We start from the raw sequence: 26,739 nt of genomic DNA on the forward strand, positions 1-26,739 counted from the left end.
AACAACTTGCAAGCTTAGATATGATTACCTCTTTTCAGGCAGGTTTGTATTTCTCATTTCTAATCCACCCACCATTAATTTATTAGTCTGGCATCTAAGTTCCCTCCCTGAACTGGTTTGGAAAATGGTTTAGGAAGGGCAGGCCTCTAACCCCTGCTAGGGAGAGGCAATGATATAAAATGTAACCAAAATGTTTGTACCCTCACAATATCCTGAAATTAAAAAAAATAATAAGTGTGGCACTTTCTTTTCCACCAATGCAGAAGCCTTTGTGATACTTAATTTTTCTTTCTGAGTCATGACATATTTTGATTAGAGGATAATCTTACAATCAGGTCACACAGGTTGTATCTCTGGCTGCTTGTTCCTTCATGTCTACCACTTTTAGAAAAAAAAAAAAACATGCCCTTTGAGGAAGGTAGTGGATTCCAGAATGAACACACTGTTAAAACACAAAGAACAGAAAACAAAACCCACTGCTACTTACAATGCAATCAGAGTAAAAACCACCATACTCACAACCATCACTGTCTACAAATAAGATCTTCTGTTTTATAAATTCCTCCTATTATCTTCTATCACCTTTCACAACACCCTGTGTGCAGTATTATGTGGACATTTTACATGTTGACAGTTTCGTTAGTGACTAGGGAAAAAAATGGCTTGGCTAGAGAATGCACTGTTCATAAATTAGGCTGTGTTGACTTCAGTTACTAATAAATTATGGCACTTTATAAATGATTTCCTTTTCTTAGGAATATCATTATTGCTATTCTCCAGAAGAGGTTTAATTGATAAATCCATCATTATTCAGTAACTACTTATTAATAGGAAAGCTTTTAAATACATAATGTCACAATTTTTAAGAACAATAGAAAGTAAAACAATGCATAATTGAATAAATAAAATGAAACTTTGAGTGGTGAGAGAAGAGTTTTAATTTAGCAGAAAAATGTCTCGGCCAAATTGAAATATAAAAGTTTATCTCAAATGTCAAAAAAAAAGCAATACACTATTTTTCATACACACAAATAATTAAAGAAGACTGTCATTTTTTTCATGTAAGACATTCATTACTGTAACTTACAGCCTCCTAATGAATTCAGTTAATCCATTTAATACTAAGTGAAATATTCCAAAAGGCATATCTTGTTATGCAACTGTCCTGCTTAAAACTACCAATGGCTTCTGACTTCCTACCAAAATTCTCATTATATAATACATGATTCTCCCTAACTTGGCTCTTCCCTAACCCTCACCGAATTCTACCACAGCACCTCACCTCTAGTCTAATGCTCCTGCCTTACTGAAATGCTTCATCCATTAATGCAATTACTCATAAATTGCTCTAGGACTACATACCAAAGCATTGCTTAAAAGGTTCTCCCAAGGATTACTGAATTCTGTATGAGATTATATCATTGTTTGATTTTGCTATTTACTATTAGAGCTCTGATTCAGTGAAGGTACATGGCAATTTATATATCTGCATCCAATGGAGATACAAATGATTTTGCCTGGGATTTAATGGATTATTGCTCTGTAGGACATTAGCCAGTTTTATATCCAACTTTGCAATATTATTCTAACATTCACTATTAAATTGCTATAAGCATCCAGTTCCTCAAATGCTCTTTGAACCAATATACCATTATGCAGGTTCTCTTAGTAAGGAGTTGAGTAAATCTTTGATTCTTATCTAATCTGTAATCGTATAAAATCATGCTTTAAACTTTTGAAAATTATACTTGGACACTTTTGGAGAACTCAGTGAGATGCTGACATAATCTCACATGCTAGAACCAATTAAACTGCACTGCTGGAGAAGTCACTTCACTGCCTGGCTAAGACCAGACATGCCCCTTCTTGGATCCTAAAGTCACATTCAAGTGGCCATAGCATTTTACCTCTGCTGACATTCTGTTTGTTTTTTTCTTTCTCCTGATTGTGCATGGTTTTATTTCTTCATTTGTTTGGGGGGTTGTGTTTGTTTTTTGGCTTCTGATCAATTCTCCTATTCTGTCTGTTTCTTATTTATCCAACAATCCTACCTCAAGACTGTTGAGTCCGTGTCTTGTCTTGAACCATTAAGCCACTTACAACTGTAGAGCTGAGAAACTACCCTATGTCAAAGTCATGGCTTCAGCTGTGTTCTTTTCCACAGCTCGGCAAGGGACCACTATTAAGCCTTGAACCCAGGCCAGTCTCACCCACATACTCAAGAAAGCACCTGTGTGCTTGTGAATCCAGTTTTACACAACCAATTTTTCCCTATTTGTGAAGTATCTAATTTAATGGTTTGATTATTTGATTATCTCTATAGGTTGATGATGGAGATCTATTTTTGAGCAAGTAAAAAAACAACAGAGAATCTGATTTATTATGTTGTTTTTGTTTTCTGTTAGTCTTTTTACAATTTGAGAGCTCAAATCAATTAAAATTTTTTCCCCATTGAAAAGCATAGCAGCTCTTCGTGAGCTGAATAGGCATAAGCCAGCAATTGGGTCCTCAAAAAATATATTCTTAAACTCTCACAGGAAAAACTGTGTTCTTAAATATAATTACTTCCTGGAAGGGCAGGGACCTTAGCAAATTTTGGAGACTTCAGAAAACTGGAATTCACTAAATTCATAGCTGAATGAAATCTCATGGAGAGGCAGGCTTAGTTTCCTAGCCTCAGGAATGAAAAGCAAGTAATAGTGCTTTTTAAAAACCTATTCCTGTATTTCTTAATGACATTTCCAGACAGTAGTTACTCAATACTCTATGCTCAAGGAGGCACATGCAATTAAGTAACATCTCTTACTGCAAAAATGTAAATAATTAGGCCATAATACAAAATAGAATCAACCTTTTTCTGAGATTAATTATAATCTCATATAATCATTATATATAATAATTATATACACTACATAGAATATAGTAATATATTTATCATGTAATAATATACAATATTATTACAGTATTTGAAAAATATTTGAGATCAAAGAGAACAATGTTAAGAAAAATTATCCAAATATTAGGATTAAGTCTGAGAAGATGACTACTCTTTTCACTATCATACTAAAGGATTAATTAATATTCGATGAGAGTGTCCCACTTTGATTGTGTTATTGGCTGTTAGTTAAGGGCTCAGACTTTGTGAAATTATTCTGTGTAGTTTGTAGATTTATGACATACAAATGTTTGGTAGAAAAAAATCCCAAAGATTATGGTTTATTGCCTTATAAGACATTACAGTTTTATAATCAAACTAACAATATTATTCTAATGCTTCTTTCTTAAACTTCCTTTAAATAACCAGTTTCTCAAACACTCTGACCCAGCTTTCATTGTTATTCATTCTTTATTAATTAATTAGTTGAATAAGTCTTTGGCATATGTATAGAAGTCATATTTTGAACTTTTAAAAATTATACTTTTATAGCAATTCTCCTATGAAGATACTACCTACTCTATGAAAGCTTTTGTGAACGAACACTCAAGAAGAATTCACCACTCGTTCATGCCACTAGTCTATCCTTCTAATTACTCTATCCTTCTAAAAATAGTCCTCCTCTTACTTGGGGTTTCACTTTCCACAGTTTCAGTTACCTGTAGTCAACCACATTCCAAAAATAGGTGAGTACAGGACAATGAGATATTCTGAGACAGAGAAATACCACACTCATGTAACTTTTGCTACAGTGTTATTACTGTATTATTGCTGTAACAGTAACAATTATTGTTATAATTGTTCTATTTCATTGTTACTCATTGTTGTTAATCTCCTACTGTACCTAATTTATCAGTTGAACTTTATCATCAGTGTGTATGTCTCAGAAAAAACATAGTATGCATAGGGTTTGGTACCATGTAAGGTTTCAGACATTCACTCTAGGTCTTGGAACATATCCAAGAGAAGAGAGCTAGAGACAGAAAATATCATAAAGATTAGCAATCTGTGAATCTAAAGCATATACAAGAGTTTTTTTATACAATTCTTCTCACTTTCATTAAGCAGGAAATTATTATACAATAAAAGGTATTTAGTAAATTTTAAGTTATATGTTGAAACTAAAATGATGCTGGGTCTTTATTATAAAGCACAAAAGTAAATTTGGTTAAGTTTTATTTTTAAGTAGAAAATTCATGTGAAGGAACAGTAGAAGAAGCAACACCTAATTTATCTGCTCTCTTAAATCTAATAGTATTAATATACAACTGTTCTGTTATTTTGAGTTGTGTGGTTTTTTATTTAAAAAAATTTTATTCTTAATTATTAAGGGTACATAATAGTTGTGTGCATTTATAGGGTACCTGTGATGTTTTGACATAGGCATACAATACATAACAATCAAATCAGAACTTAATCTGCACTACAGACCAAATGGACCTAATAGATATTTACAGAACATTTCACCCAACAGTTGCAGAATACACGTTCTTCTCCTCAGCTCATGGATCATTCTCAAGGAGAGACCACATGTTAGGCCACAAAACAAGTCTTAAAAATTCCAAAAAAATTAAAATCATATAAAGTATTTTTTATGAACACGATGGAATAAAATCAGAAATCAATAACAAGAGGAACATTGGAAACTATACAAACACATGGAAATTTAACAACATGCTCCTGAATGATCAGTAAGTAGATCAATAAAAAGATTAAAAAGGAAATTAAAAGATTTCTTTAAATGAATTAAAATAAAAACACAACATATCAAAACCTATGGGATGTAGAAAAAGCAGTACTAAGAGGAAAGTCTATAGTTATTAAGTGCCTACATCAAAAAAGGAAAAAAACTTCAAATATATTTATTTTTGAGAAGTGAGTCAACACTAAGAAGAGGTAAAAAAAGAGATAGAAGGGAGGAAATAAAAACAGAGAGGAAGACAGCCCCTTTTACTTATCTGAGTGCTAATTTCTGTAAATTTGGTTTTGTGGATTTGCCAATTTGTGGAGAGAGATTAGGTGAACAAAGATATGACATAACCTTACAACCTTAAAGAAAAAAGCTGTTTTACATTTTCACATTTCTTTAAACACATAAGGCCTAGCCCAATTTCTAGTTGAAGGTAGAGAGTCCACAGTGTTCACTGAAGAAATTAATTGAACCCATTTTACTTAAACCTTTGCTCTACCTCACCAGTAATAAAGAGCTAATTATATCTCCTCACTTCTTTTTTTCAAAGTTGGTAGCGCGAGCTGTTCACTATTTGATTTATTACTTAGATCTGTAACAGGCAGTATCCAGAACCAATAATTCCTTACCTATTCTAGTTAGGTATCCTTGTGGGTAAGGAACCTCTCTTTTCTGGATGTAAGCATGCCATGACTCTAGCAGAAAATCTAAATTTTTAAAAACCAAGACTTTCTTTTATTTTTCTCTTAATACCATCTAACACAGCTGCCACGAATAAAGAGACCTTCTTTTCCTGCTGACCATATCATCCCCAACCTCTCAAACAGTGCCTACCACATGGGCTGGGCACATAGCTAGCAATAAGTTGAACTGAGAATTCACTTTACTTGGTCATTAGTCCATGGTAATAAAACAATCTTTTTAATTTTTCTTCAATCTGGGCCACTGCTTTATTCTGAGCAATCCTACTGTTTTTTTTATTATGCAATCCTGTTTTGGACTAAAAAAAAAAAAAAAAAGAAGAAGAAGAAGAAGAAGTATATTTTAGTGAAGCTTTTATCTATTGCTCTAGTAAAATAGCCTTGCTTATTGAACCAGAATAATTTGCTATTTTACGGTAAAAAATATTCTCATTTTAAAAGACTATAAGAAGTTTTAACAAAGCTATCGTGCTGAAATTGGGAAACCACTTTATTCTAAGTTGTTGTTTTACAAAAACAAAAAGCAATTTCTGTAGAAATCATTTGTATGGATCAATTGTTCCGATTCCTTAAAAGTTACCTAATCGTCTACTTATGACAAGGAGAGAATCATGAAAAGCTGAAGAGTCAAGCATCTTTTATGTTCAACCCCACTGCACTGCATCAAAAAATACAAGGCAGATCTATATGCTGAACAACAGTGGCTACCTTTGAACTTCTTTAGTTAACAGACCTTACAGGCTTCCAGCTGTGTAACAGTAAGTTCCCTGGAAGAAATCATAGTATCACTTCATAAAACTTAATGGCGTCCCGACTCCCTTTTGTTATGCAGGACTTCCTAGAGGGATAAATACTATTAGAGAAGAGCACGCATTAATAGTTCCTTTCTCTTTTTCTAAATGTAAGCCCAGCATCTATGCCTCAATTCTTTTTTTCTCAGCTATGGCAACTTCCAGTGGATTGCTGGGTCAAGTGAAAGCTTTACTATCAGCGTACTCTGACACCCACTTGGCTCAGTGATACGTTCTATACACTTTTATTATTATTATTACTAAGAAATAAAAGAGAGAGAAAGAGAGAAAATCACTGTGATTCGTGAACCATAGCTGGGTGGCTGATCTCCTTTACATTTAAAATCATTATTTGTATTAATGTGTCCACACTTTGGAATATAAATCTACTGAAACCAACAGCCTGCTGAGACATACTGTCTCATCCCAACCAGTGCCTAATACATGATATGAATTATCTGACAGCTGGTTACCCTCTAGCTCAAATCCCACATACTTTAAATATTAAAGCTGAATGTCCTAATGGTAGAGGCATTCTTCCAATAGAATGAAGAAAAGTAAGAAAGACAAGTGTAAAAACTTGAGCATGTTATAGAAGTTTCTCTCACAAAAGCTTAGAGATCTTGAATTATCATAGGACTAACTAGTACTACTAAATACACTAAGTTCAAAATTTATTTTTAAAGGAAAATAACCTATAATTAATGATTTTCTTCAACATTATCTTTTGTCTTTTAAGTTATTGCCAGTTACTATTTTAGATAGCATTAACTTAAAATTTAACAAAAGATACTTTTAAATTAGAAATTTATTATTTATTAGTGAGTTACTACATAATGAGTTATGTAAGTGTCCATATAAATGCCTACAATGGTTAAACTTGCTTTTAATATAAGAAACCAAAAATGCAAATTAAATTTCTCTTTCAACAGCCAAGATACCTGTCTTAAGGGCAGATGCTTTTCTCCCAATTTAATAATCAGGGAATAACTACGTTGAGTTAGCTTTCTAAGTGTACTATAAATATAGCAGAGCATTCTTATCTTAAGTGTTCTACTCAATTACTTTTTCGCTAAGCAATACATACTGATTTTGAAAAATGTTTATGAGTTTCTGAAAAAATAACCAAATGACAAATCAAGTAAATAGCATATCATCCTTATAAAGAATTAATATAACTAATTTACTCAATTTTTATTACTTCATTGCATTTTTTTAACCTTTAGGAACTAAAAGTATTTTATAGGTTTTCTTCCCTTCTGAAGTCATGCATAAAACTCCCCACCCCTCCCCGACACACAAACACTGCACACCACAAGCTCCTCTTGGACCAGAGCCAGCCTGAGGCACAATCCCTGGGAGGCTCTGAAGGAGGCAAAGCAGACACGGCAGGTGCAGAGGCCACAGCGGAGGGCACAAGTGGGCAACGTGTGCTTCTCTGGTAGTTGCCAAGTTTCCTGCAATGTCAAACACATGCTGCTTGCAAAACGCCCACAACGTTTGCCACTGTCTGTCCTTTGCTCAACTTCAGCTGCTGTCAAGTTGAAAAAACAATAATAACAATGCTGGGTGACAGCAATGAGAGTAGAAATTGGTATTGCAATTTATTACACTGATTCTAATAGGGAGGTCCTATTTTAAATGATATGATGGCTGCTTCTCCATTAATGTGACTTTAGACACAGAGAAGGGCATGTTGTATTTTAAAAGGAGTATTTTAAAAAGGAGGCTGAAATATATGCACATAGAAACAAAAATTAGAATAGTAATACAGACAGGGAAAAAACAGAGAGAGAGAAACCATTAAGTACTAGGACAAAGATCACTGAATATTTCTCTATATCCACTCCAAAGATAATCACTCTCAGAGTTTTAGCTATTTTTCATAAGACCTCATTCTATTTCCATAAATCTGATCTATTGTAATTTTCCATACCTATTTGATTTTGTCAGATTTCTGCTATAACAGAGATTCCTAGCCTTTTTGTTTGGAATCCACTATAACTTCCCCTACATCTTGTTTTCCGGCAGGACTGGTAAATGAAAATTCAAGAGGTCTAGGACCCAGTGTTAAAGAATAGCTGTGTTTAAAGTATGTGTGCAAAGCAGGAGCCTGCCAAGGAGTCTGGCAGAAGAAAAGGAGAAAAGTAACCAGAGGAGAGTTACCATTGCAAAAAGAAAAGTATACAAGTAAAGTCCCCAACAGAGTTAGATGTTAAAGAGAAGTCCAGAATAAATGAAGGCTGGAAAAAAAAGGAAAACTGGTAAAGTCGATGACTTTAGTTCTCAACTGGGGGCAATTTTTGTCTGCCAGGTTATATTTGCCACTGTCTAGAGATATTTTTAGGTATCACAACATGGGGGTCCCACTGGCATTTAGTGGGTGGGGGTCACAGATGCTATTAACATCCCACAATGTACAAGACAGTTCCCCTAGCAAGGAATTATGCAGGACAAAAATGTCAATAATGCGGATGTTGAGAAATTGTATATTACAGCAGGAATATGGCAAAAGTCAGGACTGTTTGCCTTGTGAGAAAAATATGGACAACTTCAGGAGCAGGAAGGATACAGAAAAAGTTATTTTTCGTTTGTTTTCCTTAAAGAACTTGGCAGTACTGTGTACACTGATAGCAATGAAGAGACAGAGAAGAAACTAAAGAAAAATAAAAGAAATACACTGATAAAAGTACTGTTCTAGAGTAGGTGAGGAGCTGGAATCAAAATGACTTGTAGAAACATCTCCATAGGAAGAATAAAGGAATGAACATTTCTCTAAGATCAGAGGACATGAAGGACTGATGGGTAAAAATTTGAATGGAGGAGAGGGGTTGCAAGAACAGAATAGTTTGCAGAGAGTGTTTTAAGTTCACACTCGCTGTTCAAAGTTAAGCAGCTGGTATGTGACCCATATTCCCAGTGGTAAGGGGGACATGCCTCTTGGAAAGTAAGAAAGCCAATGACCTGTAGCTGGTATAATCGCTTTGTAAACACACAGACTTGCTAGCAAACAAACTGGCAAACTACTCGGTTTTTACTAGAAGGAGAGTTTATTTATGGACTGCTTTCAGCAGAGTATGTCTAATTATGTAGGATTGTTTATGAAAAATAAAGCTGGAATCTAGAAATGTATGGGATATGGCTCCCTGGAAAATGTCCATCTGTGTTATGTACCACTGAGTATAAAATGGAGATTTTTCATATTGAGATGGCTCCTTCTGTGTAAATGAGGGAATGTATACATCCAACAATCCAAATGTCTTCCAACAATCTGGGCCTGGGTCCATCAGATATGCAGAAAGAAAAGGCCTGGGGAGCTGGGGAGGTATTTTAAGTCACCTCCTGCTTCACCTGTGTCTCTCTGTACCTATTATCTGACTTATGTGAATCTCTCTTGACAATAAAATCCTTTGTGTTTCTTCTGGACACATAAACTAATCACTGGGTGATGTTGAAGACAGCTAGCTGAGTCTGAAAAATCATAATTTTGTAGGTACTTACATATATATATATAGTTAAGAACTTAACAGAGGGAACTAAAAGAATAGATACATAGGTTATTTCAAATTGGATGTACCAAACTAAGAATAATAGAAGATATAAACAAAAGAGGCATTTCAGAGCAAACTTTTAGCATGGAGTAAAATGATCACTGAATTAGATTATAAAAATGATAAAATCACAGCTACTTAAAAGTTAGGAATCAGCAGTTGAAACAAAAATGTTATCACATAGGAAGACTGTGAAATTGCATATGCATCATACATTGTAAATCATACCTTTTCCCCTTGTCATTGTAAATATGATGGCTTGTGAGTTAATTATAAATGTTTGTTTTGATTTTAAATTTAGTTAAAAATAAGAAGAATATATTTATATACTTGTATTTTTCTATAAACTATAATGCCCAATATTGAATATAATTCTTCAGTTGTAATGTATTTTGACCCTGGAAGTCAGAATTTGTTTTATTTAATTTAGTAACATTCATTTAATGTGTTATATTTAAATTTCAAAATAATAGAATAACTCTTAAAAAAATAAATTTTCTCCATTATCTAGCTAGGATAATATAAAAACTTCAGATTTCAATGATTAGCCCCTGATTTTAAAAAGGTAGTTATTTTACTCAAGGTAAAATAATTCTGGATTATAGACTATATACCTATTTGGACAGTCAGAGAACTGTCAGGGATCCTGAATGAATGAATATTCTCTCTTATGCTATGAAAGTTGTACCAGCCCATAAGGTTACCTAAAAAAAAGGCATAAAGCAATTTTCATCTAACAGAAAAGTCAGAGATAAACTGGATCAAATTGAAGATAACAGAACCTCAAGGATAAATAGTTAACAACCTCATTTTCTAATTGCTTAATTCTAAAGGGATATATCCATCTAAAGGGTATCCTAGATTAGTATGGTTAGGAAAAAATCTTTAATTCTCCTTTACTACTGTCATTTTAAATCATTTTCTTGATAAATAATGATACAGTTTTTAATGAAGTTTTTAACAAATATTAAATATTGCTATTGTTACCACATGATTATTTATATTCAGTTTAATGACGTATCCACAGAAAGAAAAAAGTAGGTGCTAAGCACATTCTCATGTGAACTCTATAAAGAGAAATAGTAATGATAATGATACTGCAACTGTACATACTCAAACTGATCTTAAAGTCATTTAAGATGTAGTGAGTTAAGTATATGTATAGCTTTATTTAGAATTTTGCAAAATAAACATACAAATTATGACAGCTTCTAAACAAAAATGACATATTCCAAAAGTTAGAGTATTACATTTAAAAATGAATGTAATATTTTATCCAACCCTGATTTTAAAAAGGCAACTCTGAATCTACAAGCTTACAAGAAATAAAGTAAATTGGACTAGATAAAATATACAGGGGAGTGTTAAAATCTCACCTTACACATATTTGACCAAGAATTTATATTTTTTAATGAGTTCTGCAATAAATATCACAAATAATTGACCATTTCTCATACTTATTATATGCCCAATCCATAACTACTGTGCTGGTATGATCCTTGAAAATCCTTCCAAAAGGTTGATAATCCTAAAATGAATTATGCTTCTACTAGAACAATGCCATAATTGGTATGGCCTTCCTGATCAAGGAGTTAGCTTCAACAAACCAGAGCTTTATCAAATAATGCATTACACAAAAATCTATACATTTATATAATAAATTAAAATGTCAAAAATGTACATAAACACACCACACACAATGATCGTACTGGAAGCCTTAATTCACTGCTATAAAAACATATATTACTTCCTAACCAGCAATTTTATCTTTATTTCATTCATAATTATTAGATGCCTATTTCTACACCAGGCACTATACTAATTACTGGAAGAAATGCCAGTATATACACAATTTCTTCCACTTAAAAGACGTAAGTCTAGCAGGTAAAATGAGACACAAATTACTATGAGGTGGGTGTTATATATGTGATACAATATAGACAGGCATTCAGAGGAAATGTCTAGTATAGTAATGACTATACTATATATCTAAAAATGTTAGTATAGGAATTCATCTAAACGGATTAAATGTATATATAGTTAATCCATGTAGATAGGCCATCCATCTAAAATTATGCCAATTATCGACAAATGTAAGTTCTGTGATTTTCCTTCTTAAAATATATAACAACTGAGAATGATCGGTGTGACTCCATTTCCTTAAAGATATTAATGGCTTCCTTTTCTCACTAAATGTCCCTGTAACAGCAATGGCTTTTGCTTTAATTCTATCAACAATGAGTTACACCAAAAGTTGCAATCATTATTTAACCTCCAAAAGGCCATTAACATAGTAGAAAGTCTCATTAAGGATTTCAGAAACAAGATGAGAAATCGTTTGAATCACATCTTCTAATCATCATCTTTTTCTCTTAATTTCAAACTTGAACAACTTTCATGCCATAAAATGGAAGTATGAAGATGCATATACCAAATGAGGCTATGGAGAAAGGGGAACTCTTGTGCACCATTACTGGGAATGTAAATTAGTATGATCACTATGGTGAAAAGTTTGGAGGTTCCTCAAAAAACTAAAAACAGAACTACCATATAACTCAACAATCTCACTGCCAGTTATATAGCCAAAAGAAAGGAAATCAATATATCGAAGAGGTATCTGAGCTCCCATGTTTATTACAAAATTATTCACAATAGCCTAGATTTGGAATTAACCTACTTGTGCATCAAAGGATGAATGGATAAAGAAAACAAGATATCTATACACAATGGATTATTATGAAGCCATAAAAAGAATAAAATCCTATCATTTGCAACAACATGGATAAAACTGGAGAACATTATGTTAGTGAAGAAAGAAAAGTTTTGCATGTTCTCACTCACATGTGGGAGCTAAGAAATTCCTACAAGGGATCTCATGGAGACAGAGAGTAGAACAATGGTTACCAGAAGCTGGGAAGAGTAACAGGAAGCAACAGAAAAAAGTGTGGATGGTTTATGGGTAGAAAAAATATAGTTAGATCAAATGAACAAGATCTAATATTTGATATCACAATAGGGTGACTATAGTCAACAATGTTATTATATATTTTTAAATAACTAAAGGAGTGAAATTGTAATTTTCCAACACAATGAAATGATAAATGCTTAAGGTGATGGATACCCCAATTACCGTGCTTTGATTATACACATTGTATGCCTGTTTTGAAACATCTCATACACCCCATACATATATACAAGTATATGTACTCATAATATTTAAAAAATAAAAAGGCAGTTCCTTAGTTCAAATAAACATCAAAAATACATGTTGCCAAAAAAAAAAAAATACATGTTGCAATTATTACTGCTCTAAAAGAAAAAAATAACCGAACTATGGATGTATTCTTAAATACATACAGTTGCCTAAATTATTTTGGAAGAGTAATATAGAAAATGTGTCACTTTTCACACATACAGCTACAGTTCCCTAAATATATGTTACTTGTTTCACATATATCTAGAATCACCTAAAGAATCCTTGCATTTCTTCCTTATATTGCTAAAAGTTAAAGAATATGTTCCATGCATTTTATATTGACTATTAAACTATAAATCAGAAGTCCTCAAACTTTTTAAACAGGGGGCCAGTTCACTGTCCCTCAGACCGTTGGAGGGCCGGTGTAGAGTGCAGCGCACATCCCACACATGAGCACTGTGGGCCGTGGACAAGTTGGCTGCTAAGCAGGACAGGCAGCAGCGGCAAAAACACCCCGAGGGCGGCTGGTGGGCCATAGTTTGAGGAAGCCTGCTATAAAGTAACTGAAGAAATAACTTGCAAAACCCAAAGGAAAACTGTAAAATCGTGAAGTAAATTTGGTAAGTCTCTTTTGGAAATTCAAAAGTTTCAGTATTTATTTCAAAACGTTTCATCTGTAAATCCATGAGCAGTATTTTTTTTCAAGTTTCTCCTGCAACCTTGATAGCCATTCCACCACGATGGCAATGGTGCCATGCTGCCATCTAGTGGAAGAACTAAAACACTGCAAAGACACTTCCGAACATATATAGGCCTTGAGAGAACAAAATCACTTTTTTGTGTTTTGACATTTTAAGTTCTAAATCTTGAAAGTCAATCTGACAAGAAGAGTAATTTTGTGATGTTACAAAGGTAATCATTTAAATTAAATGTAAATAATTTAAATAAATTTGTAGTAATAATTTTCCAATAATATAAATGTAATGCACATTTTACATTTAATGTAAATAAATAGTAGGAAAAACACAGGAGATACAAAAGAATATGTAAAAGGCCTGACTTCAGGCAAGTTGAATAAGTAGTGTGCAACTATTAATATAAGCACTTCTCTTTGAAGAAATAACAAAAATTTTGTGATGAGAAATGTTTCATAATACTCATTAGTCCTTTTAATGTTGCATCAATTGGAAGTCTTTTTAACATATTATAATACTTGGACTAAAAATGTCAATTGCAATAATAATGATACAATATTTTCACATACAAAAGAAAGATGAAATATATCTTTCTATAAAGAAACACACACACAAAATTATTTTTTAGTATAATGGAAAGAGGCACCCATTGTCATTTGTTGTTTTCTAGCTACCCATTTGCCAAGATTAAGAAATGACCAAGCCAGAAAAATGGCTAGAACTTTTGACTCTAAGCACAATGGCTTTGCTATCACACAATGTTACCTTACTAAGTTAAGGCATCTTCACGATATAACTGCCAGATCTCAATGACCTACTATTTTCATCTAAAACCTAATTATCTAAAATACATAAAGGTATCACAAGTGATTTATTTTTGAGCATGTTACACATATGTTCATGAATAGGTGGGTAGACAGATCAATTATTTTAAGGAAACATTTGTCAATAATAATAGTTAACTATACTGCTAAAAAAGAGGATACATTTTTGAGAAAGTAAGCAAAATGGTCTACAAAAGGTAAGCCCTACTCTAATAATTGTGAAAAATGAAGCCCTTGGTTGCAGTCCTCGTGGACCGTGGGCTGCAGTCCTCTCATCTCTTCACACCCCTTGTTCCATCTCATACTATGAGGGAGCTTCAGACACATGCCTCTAGGAGACCCCAGCCCACAGGTGCAAGCCCAGACCATACCTCCCTACACACACCCCACCCTCAACCTCAACCTAAAAGCAGGCTCTGCAGTTTGGACCAGCAATCTGGTAACTCTGTTACCTCCAACATGTTCCAGCTTCGGACGAGCAACTCACATTGGACTCCAGGGGCTCCACATGAGCTCCTCACCCTGTGTGGAGGGGCACTACGGAGGCACAGCCACAGCAGGGACCACTAAAATGTCTAAGGGTAGGACTGACTCAGGCATAACTGTGGTTTATACAAGGACATTTTCTGGAGAACTGTAGGATGGATAGATGGTGCGAAATGATGATGTCAGAGGGTGCACTCCTGTTTGACCCACGAGGATCTCACGTGGAACATCAGTTTCTCTGACTTGTGACATCAACTATCAAGACCAATTTTCCCTTAAAATATGGGGCAACCATCCTTCAGTCTGTGTTCATTTCACAAAAGTCATGATTATGCCAGACACACATGGAATAAAGACGGACATATATACTTACCATACTGTTCATTTTTGAAGACGAGGAGCCCGCTCTTTGCTTTCTTAAACTACTAACTTCTTCTACATTTCCATCTTTTGGTTTCAAAATCATTCTGCTACTCCCTGCAGTTCCTTCTGATGAGGATCGCAGTCGCCGCTCTATAAATCTTCCTTCACGATACGGACTGAGGCTACTGGCAAGGACTATTAGAAGAGAAATAAATAGAAAACTAATGTAGATATTGAAATGTGGTTTTTATAAATGTTCCATTGAAAGAGAATGGAAAATTTCCAGTGGTGTCATTCAAAACTTCTTTATCACAAAAAAATTTTTAAAGTTTTTATAGTGGCAGTTTGGTTTGCTTAATCATGTAATGGTTTTGCAGCCAAAAATTGTTGGGAGTCAGCCTTAGTTAGGGCTTCCTAATAATTGGCATTAATGAAATAAACAAATCTTGTTTGTATTTCCTTCAGATTGTAAACAGGATCTGATCACTTCTCACTCACCCCCCCCCACCCCCCACTGAGATCCTGGACCAATTCCCATCCACACCTGCCCAGGTTAGGACAATTCTTGCTATAATTCCTCCATATACTCCCACCTGCCTCTTCACCACCACAACACACAATCTACTCTCCACGTAGTGGTTGGAATGATATACTTAAAACACAAGTGAGACCCATCACCATCAATCACCCCTCTAGTTATAAAGCTGATGTTTTTCAGGTGGCCTACCAAGTTTCTCATGATTCGACCAATCTCTCTGTCCTCACTTCAGGGAGAGGGGGCCACCCTGTTTACCTGTTCACTGTTCCAACCTCATCTTCTGCCCTCCCCTTCCTTCACTAGACTCATGCCACACCGGACCGCTTGCTGTTCCTGGAACATTGTAGGCATGCTCCAGTCCCACAGCCTGTGTCCCATGACCTTTGCACTAACATACTTCTCTCAAATGTCTGTATAGCTTACTCCCTAAATGCCATTCAAATCTTTGCTAGTATGTTATTTTAGGTACCACCCTCCTCACCATATTTAATGCAAACTGCAATCCCCCCTCTGAATCCTTTATTCTGCTTTAAATTTATCCTCAGCAGTTATCACCATCTGATACTTATTTTATTTAATTGCATCTTAATTGTCTGAGTATCCCCTGCAGAAAATACGCTTCATGAATATGGGGATTTAGACTTGTTTTTTTCACTGCTCTATCCCTAGTGTCAAAAACATTGTTAAAGGAATAAATACTTATTGAATGATGAATGAGTGAGTGAATGACTGAAATGTCCTATTTAGGTTCCTCTACTAATTAAAAGACTATCCAGAACCTATTACTTCAACATATAGCCATTCTTTTTAAATAGCTTTTAAAGCAAATGAATAAAAATTAAATTGCCATATAGCTCAATATTACATCGGTAATTGTGTTATGATTGTACACCCAATACATTTGGATGTGTATTAAGTATTAGCTTAAACCTTTCATGATAAATACAAAACAAATTTAGTACTGTGGAAGTTAGTGTGTATAGCAACAGTCTCTTGCTTAAAATACATTTACTTAGCTGGTTTTAAAATTTTTGAACTTCTAAATTATAAAATCCTTATGAATAGCACAAGAATATTCTCACAAAATAAAGAATAGCATGCTGTTATCTTTTCCTTGTTGGTATTACCAGCTTATTTATCCAGGAACAGGCAACACACTGTCAAATCTGTGAAATTAATGTATTAATGCCTTACAATTAGGATCTCAGCCAACAGATTAATAGTCACCAAGATAATTGTTGGTCATTGCCTAGTTTCCATAGAGATAAAAATATACAATATTCAGTTAGACATAAGGTAAGTCATCACAGCTAAATAAGAATTGGTTATATAAGGATAATTGCATTTCTATTCTTTTCTGTGCCATTTTTAAAGAAAAAGTAGCTGGATTCCAATCTGCAGTCCACCATTTGCTAATGATGTGACCGTAAAGTTATTTATCTTAATCTTGAATTTTAGTTACTAATAACTGTCATGCAAAATTTTTGTAAGGATTATATAAAATAGTGCATGTAAATTTCTTAGCACATTTTTGGGCACATATTAAGTGTACAAAAGGGGGTAACCTTCATCAACATCATCATCATTATCATTATATTCTCATAATTATAGGTAAAGAAGTTATTAAGCAGGTATGACTAAAGCCAAGACCACGAACAGACTACCAAGTTTAAAATATAAAAAAAAGTAGTCAGGTACATAAAAGTGATCTTGTATCCAATGTGAAAAATACTCAGACAGCTGGAGAATTAAAGTATGCATTTAAAACGTTAACATTGATATGTTTATGGAGGGACTATATAACCCTGTGACTCCTGACATAGTAATATATCATTTGACTTATTATAAATTTTATTTAACATTTTAGATCATGACAGGCAGTAAAGTATATTACGAAGAGCCTGAACTTTGGACTCAGACAGCTGCAATTTGGGTGTGCTACTTACCAGCTGTATGATTTTTTAACCTCGGTTTTCACGTGTGTAAAATGGGAAACACACAGCCTACCTCACAGGGTTTGTATCCCAATCAGTCATTTATTAACCCTGTGACTGAGAACAAATAACTTATCTGTGCTCCAATTTTCTTGCCTGTAAAAGAGCTTACAATATAATAGTAGCAATTTTAACCATTTTTTAGCCAATGTATGCAAAGTACATAGAATAGTATCTAAGATATAATAATTATTTTTAAAATTGGGAAAATTAGTAGTATCGTGTTTTCCTGAAAATAAGACCTACCCATAAAATAAGCCCTAGGAGGATTCCTAAGCATTTGCGCAATAGAAGCCCTACCATGAAAATCAGCCCTAGTGACGGGCGTGGCTAAGCAGCGCATCTGCACAACCCATGCATTTCGTTGCGGAGCGGTAAAGAAGACGAGCAGCCCTTCTCATCTGCCCCATCGTGACAGGTACTATAAAGATCCCAGAGGTGACCAGAAAGGTGCGGGCAGCACCATCAACAAGGTCGGCTCCCCCTGTCAGGTCCCAGCCATCCTGTGCATCCTGCAAAGCTAAGGCTTTGAGGGGAAAATAACACATCCCCTGAAAATAAGCCCTAGGGTGTCTTCTTGGGGAAAAATAAATATAAGACCCTGTCTTATTTTCGAGGAAACACGGTAGTAGCAGTAATGATAGTAGAGAAAAAAAGCATTAAAAAGTAATGTTTAATATAGTCCAGTAGGTGGTACATATTCAACAATTTTCTTAAGCTGAATTTTATGTTAAATAAACATAGTTTTCTTGAGCCAGATTAGAATACACTCCACCTTTCTCTTTTAAACCAAAGAGAAGGCATCCAAAGTTACACAGCCAGTGACTATCAGAGGCAAGTTTGGAACCCAGGTCTCCAGCTTCCAAGAATAGTATTTTTAAAGCTTGAAATTCTGTTGCGTCTAGAGATAAGAATTATTTATGCTGAAACATGGATTATTTGTAATAACAAAAGCTTTGTTAACATAGGACATGGCATTGAATTATACAAATTTTTATAGTGATTTTGGCTGGAATATATCAATTACATTACATGAAATACCAAAATACCTCCATAATGAACTCAAGCCACATTGCAAATAGAATTAGTTTCCTCCCATTTTCTTCCGAGGGTCAGAATCTGGGTACCATAACTAAGAAAAATAAATAATATGGCTAAATTAACTTAACAGCATAATGTAATTGAGGTAAGTATAAAATCAAGCAGCAGAAATACTTAAATTATAAACAGGAAAGAATGTATATAGTGAAAAATAAGGAAAATGTGGTTTCCATTCATGAGATGGAATAAGAACATTGAGTACATTTTAATGAAAATTAATTCATACCATTTATTATACAAAGAAAATGAGCATACCTTTGGCAGGATTTGCTTCATATCCATACGATGTTTTGTTAAAAATATGATGATCACCACAGTAGGGTATTATCTTTGAATCTGAAATAGGATGGATCCCTTTAACACGCTCAGCTATTGCTTTATGTTGCTCACAAAACCCAAGTTTCCTTGGGGAGCATGGCCCCAGCATTGTTTCACCATTTTGTAATCCCATGTTTCCTTCTCTTTCAGTATCTACTGGTGGGTTAGTCTCTGAGTTGCTCATACTTGTAACAGGTAGTTCAGTGATTTGCAATAACACTTCCTTCTGATTAGCAGCAGAGGTTTCTGGCGAGGAATTAGATTCAGTGCTACATCGACCTTCTAACCTGTATTTCCCAGGAGACATAATTGCACAGGGAACAGTTCCCATAAGTTCTATTGTCGTCTTTGTAACAGCAGCAGGATTAGGAGAGATCTGAGAGGTAGAATCATTGTGGCCAAAGTTGTCACAGTGGGATGCTATGCTTCCACTTTTAGGAAATGCATCCATTTCAGACACAGAATCTTCAGTCAAGGCTAAAAATTCTGACGGTGTCTGAGCTGTGGTAAGATCAGCAGAAAGCAGAGGAGATTGTAAAGAGCTTCCAGCCCGTTCTGTTACATCCACAGAACACGGTGTAGAAGCTCTTACCAATACAGGTTCTCTCTCTTGGTACTGTGTAATTTCCAATGAGAATTCTGACTGTTGTACCAATGAAATGGATTGGCTCTGCACAACTGGCTTTGAAAATTTATAGTGAGATGAAAAAGATTTAGGGAGTAGCTTCCTTGTTGACTCCTTAACAGAACGGCGAGTTTGTTCTTCTGTGAATCCAGAATCATCCCCCTCACTTTTGCCAGAACTCAGACAATTTATAAAGACATTCTTATTAGTTGAGTGCTCCTTTTCCCTTTCAAAATCCTCTGTCAATGATCTTGTTATCTTCTTATTTCGTGAACTACTAAAACGAACAGAATGTCTTCCCCTGGTTTTAATATGTTCTTCCAAACTCAGTTTCTGCATATTGCTGTGACCGGGTTGAGCACCATTTGAAATACTAAGGTTCTGATTGGTAGGTTCTTGCTTAGATTCACTCCCTTTTTTATGGTGGAAGCTAATGGAAGGCGTGCGGAATATGCTCCTGCGTTTACCTGTACTACCTGAGCTTGAGTTAGTACTGGAAGGAGAGGAACTGTGGACGACAGCTGTATTACTGGAAGAAGGTGAAGAAGGAAGAGAATCATGTCTTCTGCTAATACTTCTTCTGAATATTGGCAACCGGGAGACCAAGGTAGATCGTCTTGATCCTGAGTCCCCCATCGGGACTCTGAGGCTTGCGCTGTGATAGCCAACTTAGCAGCCTGAGAAGAGTTAAAGCAAAAAGAATGAGTCAGTAGAATCCAGTGATGAATAAGACATTTTAAAACAAAATGTTGTTTTGCAAGACACAGCATAGAATTCAGTCTCTACTAAAACAATATATGCTAAAATTCTAATAAGGATTTTTTTTAATGTATAAGTTGCAAAATGATCCAATAATGTGCATAAAAATTTATAATAAAATCTCAAGATTACCAAAAATATTTAAAGTCTATTCAAGAGTGTTAGATTGGGAGACACAAGATCATTATTTAAGACTCAGCCTTCCTGTGTACAACTGGTTCTATGATTTTGGCAATTTTTTTTTGGTAAGTTGTTTAATCTTTTCATGTTATTAATAATACTTTAATAATACTATTTTATAGTATTATATAAATAATAATACTTTAATAATACTATTAATAATAAATATTTATTTAGATGTAGTAGCCATGTGACTGCCATGATAAGTGCCCTCTGGGTAAATACCCCCCTTGTTGGAGACCACCAGATGCAACTATGTTTTACACCAGGTGACTCAAAAAGTTACTGACCTGAGCTTAACAGAATCACAGACTAGACAATGGTATGGTCTGACACTAAAATCCCCACTCAAAGATAAACCAACTGGGACAGATTCTTCTCCTTGGAGTTAGACTTGGGAAGTTCAGAGATAATTACTGGCAGACGAAACTAAATCACAAATGATATAGAGTAGGATTATAAACAAGCTAAACTTATGGAGGAGCCCCAGCTATACACTGAAGAACAGACTTGAATGAAAGCTAAAAGAAATGGTAATCTGGAGAGAAGTGAGAATACATACTGAGAGAATAAGAAGCATGGAAGATTTATGAACCACAGTGTACTCAGGGTACCGATGGTAAAGAAGGAGGAGGAAGAAGAGGGATATAGAAGTTCATCAACTGTGATATACCAAGTATTAATACTTTTCCACAGATTATCTCTTTTTCTGTTTATAACTCTAGAAGTAGGTAATATCACTATGGACATACAGCAAAAAAGGAACTTGCCTAATGTCACTCGGCTAACAAGAGGTAAAGTAGAAATAAGAAAATAGTTGTTACCTAACTACTGGTTCAGCTCAGAACCAGTATGGAACATACTGCTTTCACTAGAGCCAAAAGCCAAAAATTGCCACAGCTGAAAGTCCAGACAAGCTTCCACTGCAGGGGAAACTCCTAGTTGTACAACCAATCTTAGCTATTTTGGTGACTGCTATTTTTCACTGATTTTAAAAATCAGTGATTGAAATTCCCTGATTTTGTTCCTGTTCTGTTTTGCTTTATTTTTAAATTTCATTTAATCCTTCAACTGTGATGTCCACCTCCCCTTTTTCACTGTGAATCAGACTCTATTTCATGTTATAATAGTTTTTTGCAACCCAAACTACCTGACTAAATACTAATAAATACTACACAAAATTACATATCTTCCACTTTTATTGTCATTATAGATATGAAAATCAATCAAGTAAAATACTTTCATTTCCTTGAATATGTGACAAAAATGGAAAATATTTTCTTTCAGCTATGCATCCATAAATATATGATATTGCACTCCAAAAAAAATATAAAAATCTAACAGATTTTCATTTAAGATTTTTTTTAGGTAATTTTTCACTGCAATCACTGAATTTAGGTTAATTTTTTAAATTGATTCTATTTTTAACAGACAAATAATGATTGTGTATATTCATGGGGTACAATATGATGCCTTAATATGTGTTTACATCATAGAATAATTAAATCAAGCTAATTAACCATCATATCACATACATATCACTTTTTATGGTGAGAACATCTAATCTACTCTTTTACCAATTTTGAAATATATATTATAAATTTATATAATATATATTATAATTAATATATTAATTATTATATTAATATATAATGCTGTGCAATAAATCTCTTTCTTATTCTTAATCTTCCTGTCTGACTAAACTTTGGACCCTTTGAACAACATCTATCTCTCCATTCCCCTTGTCCCTAGACTCTGATAACCACCATTCTACTCTCTACTTCTGTGAGTTCTACTTTTTTAGATTACACATATAAGTGAGATCATGCAGTATCTGTCTTTCTGTGCCAGGCTTACTTCACTGAGCCTAATGTCCTCCAGGTTCATCCACGCTGTCACAAATGACAAAATTTCGTTCTTTTTTAAAGCTGGTTAGTATTACATTGTGCATAGATACCACATTTTTTAAAATTTTCATTTAGTACGGATTTGGCAGTCCGCTTTGTTTGCAAATCCAATAGACTATAGTTCTTTTCAGGGATTTTTTTTAAGTGTTGCTCCAATATGTTTCCACTGCTCCTGAACAGTTGCTACCAGAGCACAGAGCTGAGAAGAGCAGTCAGGTCTATCTATCTTCGGCTTTCATGCGGTAATTTGGAAATGGAATTGTCTTTGGAAAACCTTCCTTGTTAATTTTGAAGTTTGGATTTTTTGTGCATCCAAATACCTTTTTCCTGATGCAGCTATGGAAAAGCCATGTCACCCTGTACTTTGCCAAAGGAAAATGGTGGGAAGCATCATTTCTCATGCCCCCAACACGTATCTTGAATTTAATGATTATGCCAATGCTGAAACAGTACCCAGCATACACATTTTTTAGCAAAGATAATGACTCATGTACACAGGAGATTAACTCTACTTCAGGAAAGTATTAAAATGCATACTAGTCATATTCAAACCATTTTGTAAACGAGAAAGCACCTACCTAGTCATTGGTTCTGTTTTCTGCCTTCCACTCCCCTAAATAACTAAAATACATGGAGCAATTAGATGAGGAACAGTAGATTGCAGAGGTTAATTACTTGCATTCTAGAACCTGAATGCCTGGGTTCAAATCTACTATGTATTTAAACATCTATCAACCACTTAATCTCTCTTCGCACAGGTTTTTCTTTTGTAAAATGGTATAATGAGAATAACAACAGTATCTATCTCCCAGGCTAGCCATGAGACTTAAGTGTGAAATAATTAGAAGCATAACTGACTGTTATAAATATTAGGCTGTTTTACTATTACTATGTTATTGGTATTAATCTTTTTTCAGAATATTACAGGAGTGCAAATGTTTTGGTTGCATGGATTGCTTCTGTGCTGCTTGACTCAGTTATAAGTGTGCCCATCATCCAAAAAGTACATTGTACCTGTTAGGTTTGATTTCACACATCCTCTCCTCCCCACTCCCACCTGCTTGATTTTCCACTACATTTTACACAGATGGAAGTAAAACATATTTTCTTTATCCATTCATCAATTGATGGACACTTTAGTCTGTTCTATATCTTGGCTAATGTGAAAACACCACAATAATCATAGGAGTGCTGATATCTCTTTGACATACTGATTTCAATTCCCTTGGATATATTCCCAGAAGTAGAATTGCTGGATCATATAGTAATTCTATTTTTAGTTTTCTGAGGAACCTCCTTACTGTTTTCCATAATGGCTGTAGTAATTTACATTCCTAGCAATAATGTGCAAGGGTGTCCTTTTCTCCACTTGAATTTGAGTTTAAATCAAAGTATATGTGAACCACTCCCAAAACATTTCAGTATTCTTCTAAGGCTTTGGTTGAAGAAAGCTTAAAATATAAACAGAGACATTTTAGCTCTTGAAATTTTCACAAGAATGTATCACATTCCTCACAGCTTAGAATTTCCAAAGTGGATACAATGAATAATACATTTTTTCATGATTTTACTTTATAAAATGTTTTAATTACCATCATTCTCAGCTGTGATTTTTTTTTTATTTATACATATCATTTATTTCCATTCTGTGCCTACTGAAGAATTTTGCTCTAATGAGAGCATTATCAACCACAAGCATTTGTAGCTGGTTGTGAACCTGTGGACTTCAATGCATTTAATGTCAAGATATTAACAATCATTATACTGAAATATTTCTTGGCCTTTTTTTTTCTGCATTTGGGTCATCATTAAAAATAAAAGAATGACAAAGTTCGATATCTCTTTAGCAAATCATTCAAAGACTTTAATAAAAAAAATTTCAGAAGAAAATTATAATGGTAACTCTTCCTCCTAAATACTTAATGAAAACAGCCAGAATTCCATAAAGTACAAATAATTCATTTAGGTTACTGCTATGTTTGTTCTGATTTCTTTACATAAAAACATCATAGATACTAAGAAAAATTTGCACATTGAATGGGATGACCTAGAGTGGATATAAAATCTATTAGAGCTAAAAAACCCTTTAGATTTCACTTTGTCTTTTATATGTCCTCCTATTTCCTACTGAGTGCTTTCCAGCTGAATGACAGAAATATAAGCCACAGGTCAGAATTATTCATATTTTTTAGGAAGACTCTTCAAAGCCTGCATGCTCTCTGTATCTCCAGATTCATTACTCCTCTCTTGACATTTCATTCAGACACTGATGAGTGCCATTTTCCATTCACTTTCACCTTTGGGTCTTTGTAGATGTGGGTCCACTTGCTTAGGATGTGTTACCTGTAATTCCATGTGGCAACACTCCTACTATGATAACGCTGCTCCTTCCACAATGCCATACCTAACACCCTCTTCCCAACCTCTCTCATTTTGGAGCTGATACTTCTCCATTAAGTATTCTCAAATATTAACTTACATCATAAGCATCCATTTATTTATCTGAATTTATTATCTTATCTTAAAGCTTCTTAATGGCAAAGATCATCTCTGCTTTACTAATTGTAAAATACAAATTGTGGTCAAACTTCCCTACATTTACATTTTTATTGGAATTTATAAATAAATGATATTATTTGAAGTGTTTGAAGGGAATGTTGCATAAGTTAAATCTGGTCCCAGCTCTATTCTTTCTCAAAAAAGATTTCAGAAATAACGTGGTTGAGCCTAAGTGATCCTACTAAAAAGAAAGTGTTCTATACGTTGTGAAAATGCAAGAAAGAAAATTCACAAAAACGAAATATTCTCCTAGATAAAAATTTTCAACATTAAGAAAATCAACATATCAAAGGTCCCTGATCATGTTTTACCCTAATTAAGTAGGATAATAGCTTATCCTACTATTTCCCAGTCTTATCTAGTTATGTCATTTAACCCTAGTTTAAATGAGGCTCACACCTGTTTAGGTGCTTAAAGCTCAGCTGGAAAGCCTTTTGGTCCAGGCTCTTTCCATTAGAAAGACCACACTCTTAATACCTCAACATTATTTTCCTTTGACTATGTTGTAATTTATCTTTAAATGCATTTCCAAAACATTTTATTGTTCTCCCTTAAATGAATGGGGAAATAATGGAGGCATTTATAACAGCTAAATATGAGATAATTTAAAGGATGACTGATCAGGACCAAGTGGGTGATCAGTCACAGGGAAGAGAATGGGATTGTCAGCCAAAGGTAGAAAACGCCACAAATCACATAATGCATTGGATATGTTTAATTAACAATTCATTAAATTTGTATTTAATATGCCATATTGAGTACACTGAGTTATTCTCAACAAATAAACATAAGAATCCAAACAAATAATTGCTGTATAGGGAGTTATCTGTCTTTGGGGTGACTCCTAAAAATGATTTGTCCCTAAAGATGGAACATGAGCAGAGATAGAGTGCCTATGATTAGAGTTGTATAAGTCAATACCCCAGGTAAAAAGAGAGAAGAAGGTAGTGGTGCAAAATCAGCAGGATAATAAGAACAGTTAAAATACCAAAAAAGACATTTCAAAGAAATTATTCTACCATGATTTAGGATAGCAGATGAGTTCCTTGTCTGAATTAATGGAAAGACAGGGTTCATGATATATATTTAGAAAGATATCAATTATATATTTATATATGTAATCTTAACACCCAGCCAGATATGATATTAGTTCTTTAGTGACCAGAAGAGACAACAGCGAGAGAAGAGAAATAGAGAAAGGATGTGTTTTGGTTAGAATTAGAGAGAATTTAGTAGTAAAGGAAAAGAGAAGTAGAAAAGCATGTGACTCAGGTTTAAGTAAACCGTAAGAGTACATTTATGTTTAAATTACCCGATAGTTGATGTTCTGAGAGTTAGACACAGTGAATCCATAACTGGTAAGAATGCAGACTCCAATATAAGAATAGCTGGATTTGAATTCAACACTACGTTTAAGAGTTGTGTGATTTTAGTATGTCTTAAATAAATTACTTAACCTCCCTGAGCTTGCTTCTTCATGGGGATAAGAGTACCACTTGCCTTGAAAAATTTCTATGAAAAGCAAA

The 26,739-nt window shown here is 34.2% G+C and overlaps 1 protein-coding gene across 3 annotated transcripts in view; it reads right to left on the bottom strand.

The window, feature by feature from the left end:
- The window catches only part of CCSER1 (coiled-coil serine rich protein 1), an 899,545-nt gene that overhangs the window by 762,894 nt on the left and 109,912 nt on the right, over positions 1–26,739 (bottom strand). For all 3 annotated transcript variants that reach the window (XM_012774012.2, XM_075998660.1, XM_012774018.2), the window contains exons 2-3: positions 19,121–20,485; positions 15,243–15,427 (exon numbers count right to left, since the gene is read on the bottom strand). In XM_012774012.2, coding sequence (XP_012629466.2) covers positions 15,243–15,427; positions 19,121–20,444 — 1,509 coding nt within the window. In that variant the 5' untranslated portion in view covers positions 20,445–20,485. The remainder of the gene's footprint in view (positions 1–15,242; positions 15,428–19,120; positions 20,486–26,739) is intronic.

Source organism: Microcebus murinus, chromosome 29 (assembly GCF_040939455.1).
Source record: "Microcebus murinus isolate Inina chromosome 29, M.murinus_Inina_mat1.0, whole genome shotgun sequence".
Taxonomy (NCBI): Eukaryota; Metazoa; Chordata; class Mammalia; order Primates; family Cheirogaleidae; genus Microcebus; species Microcebus murinus.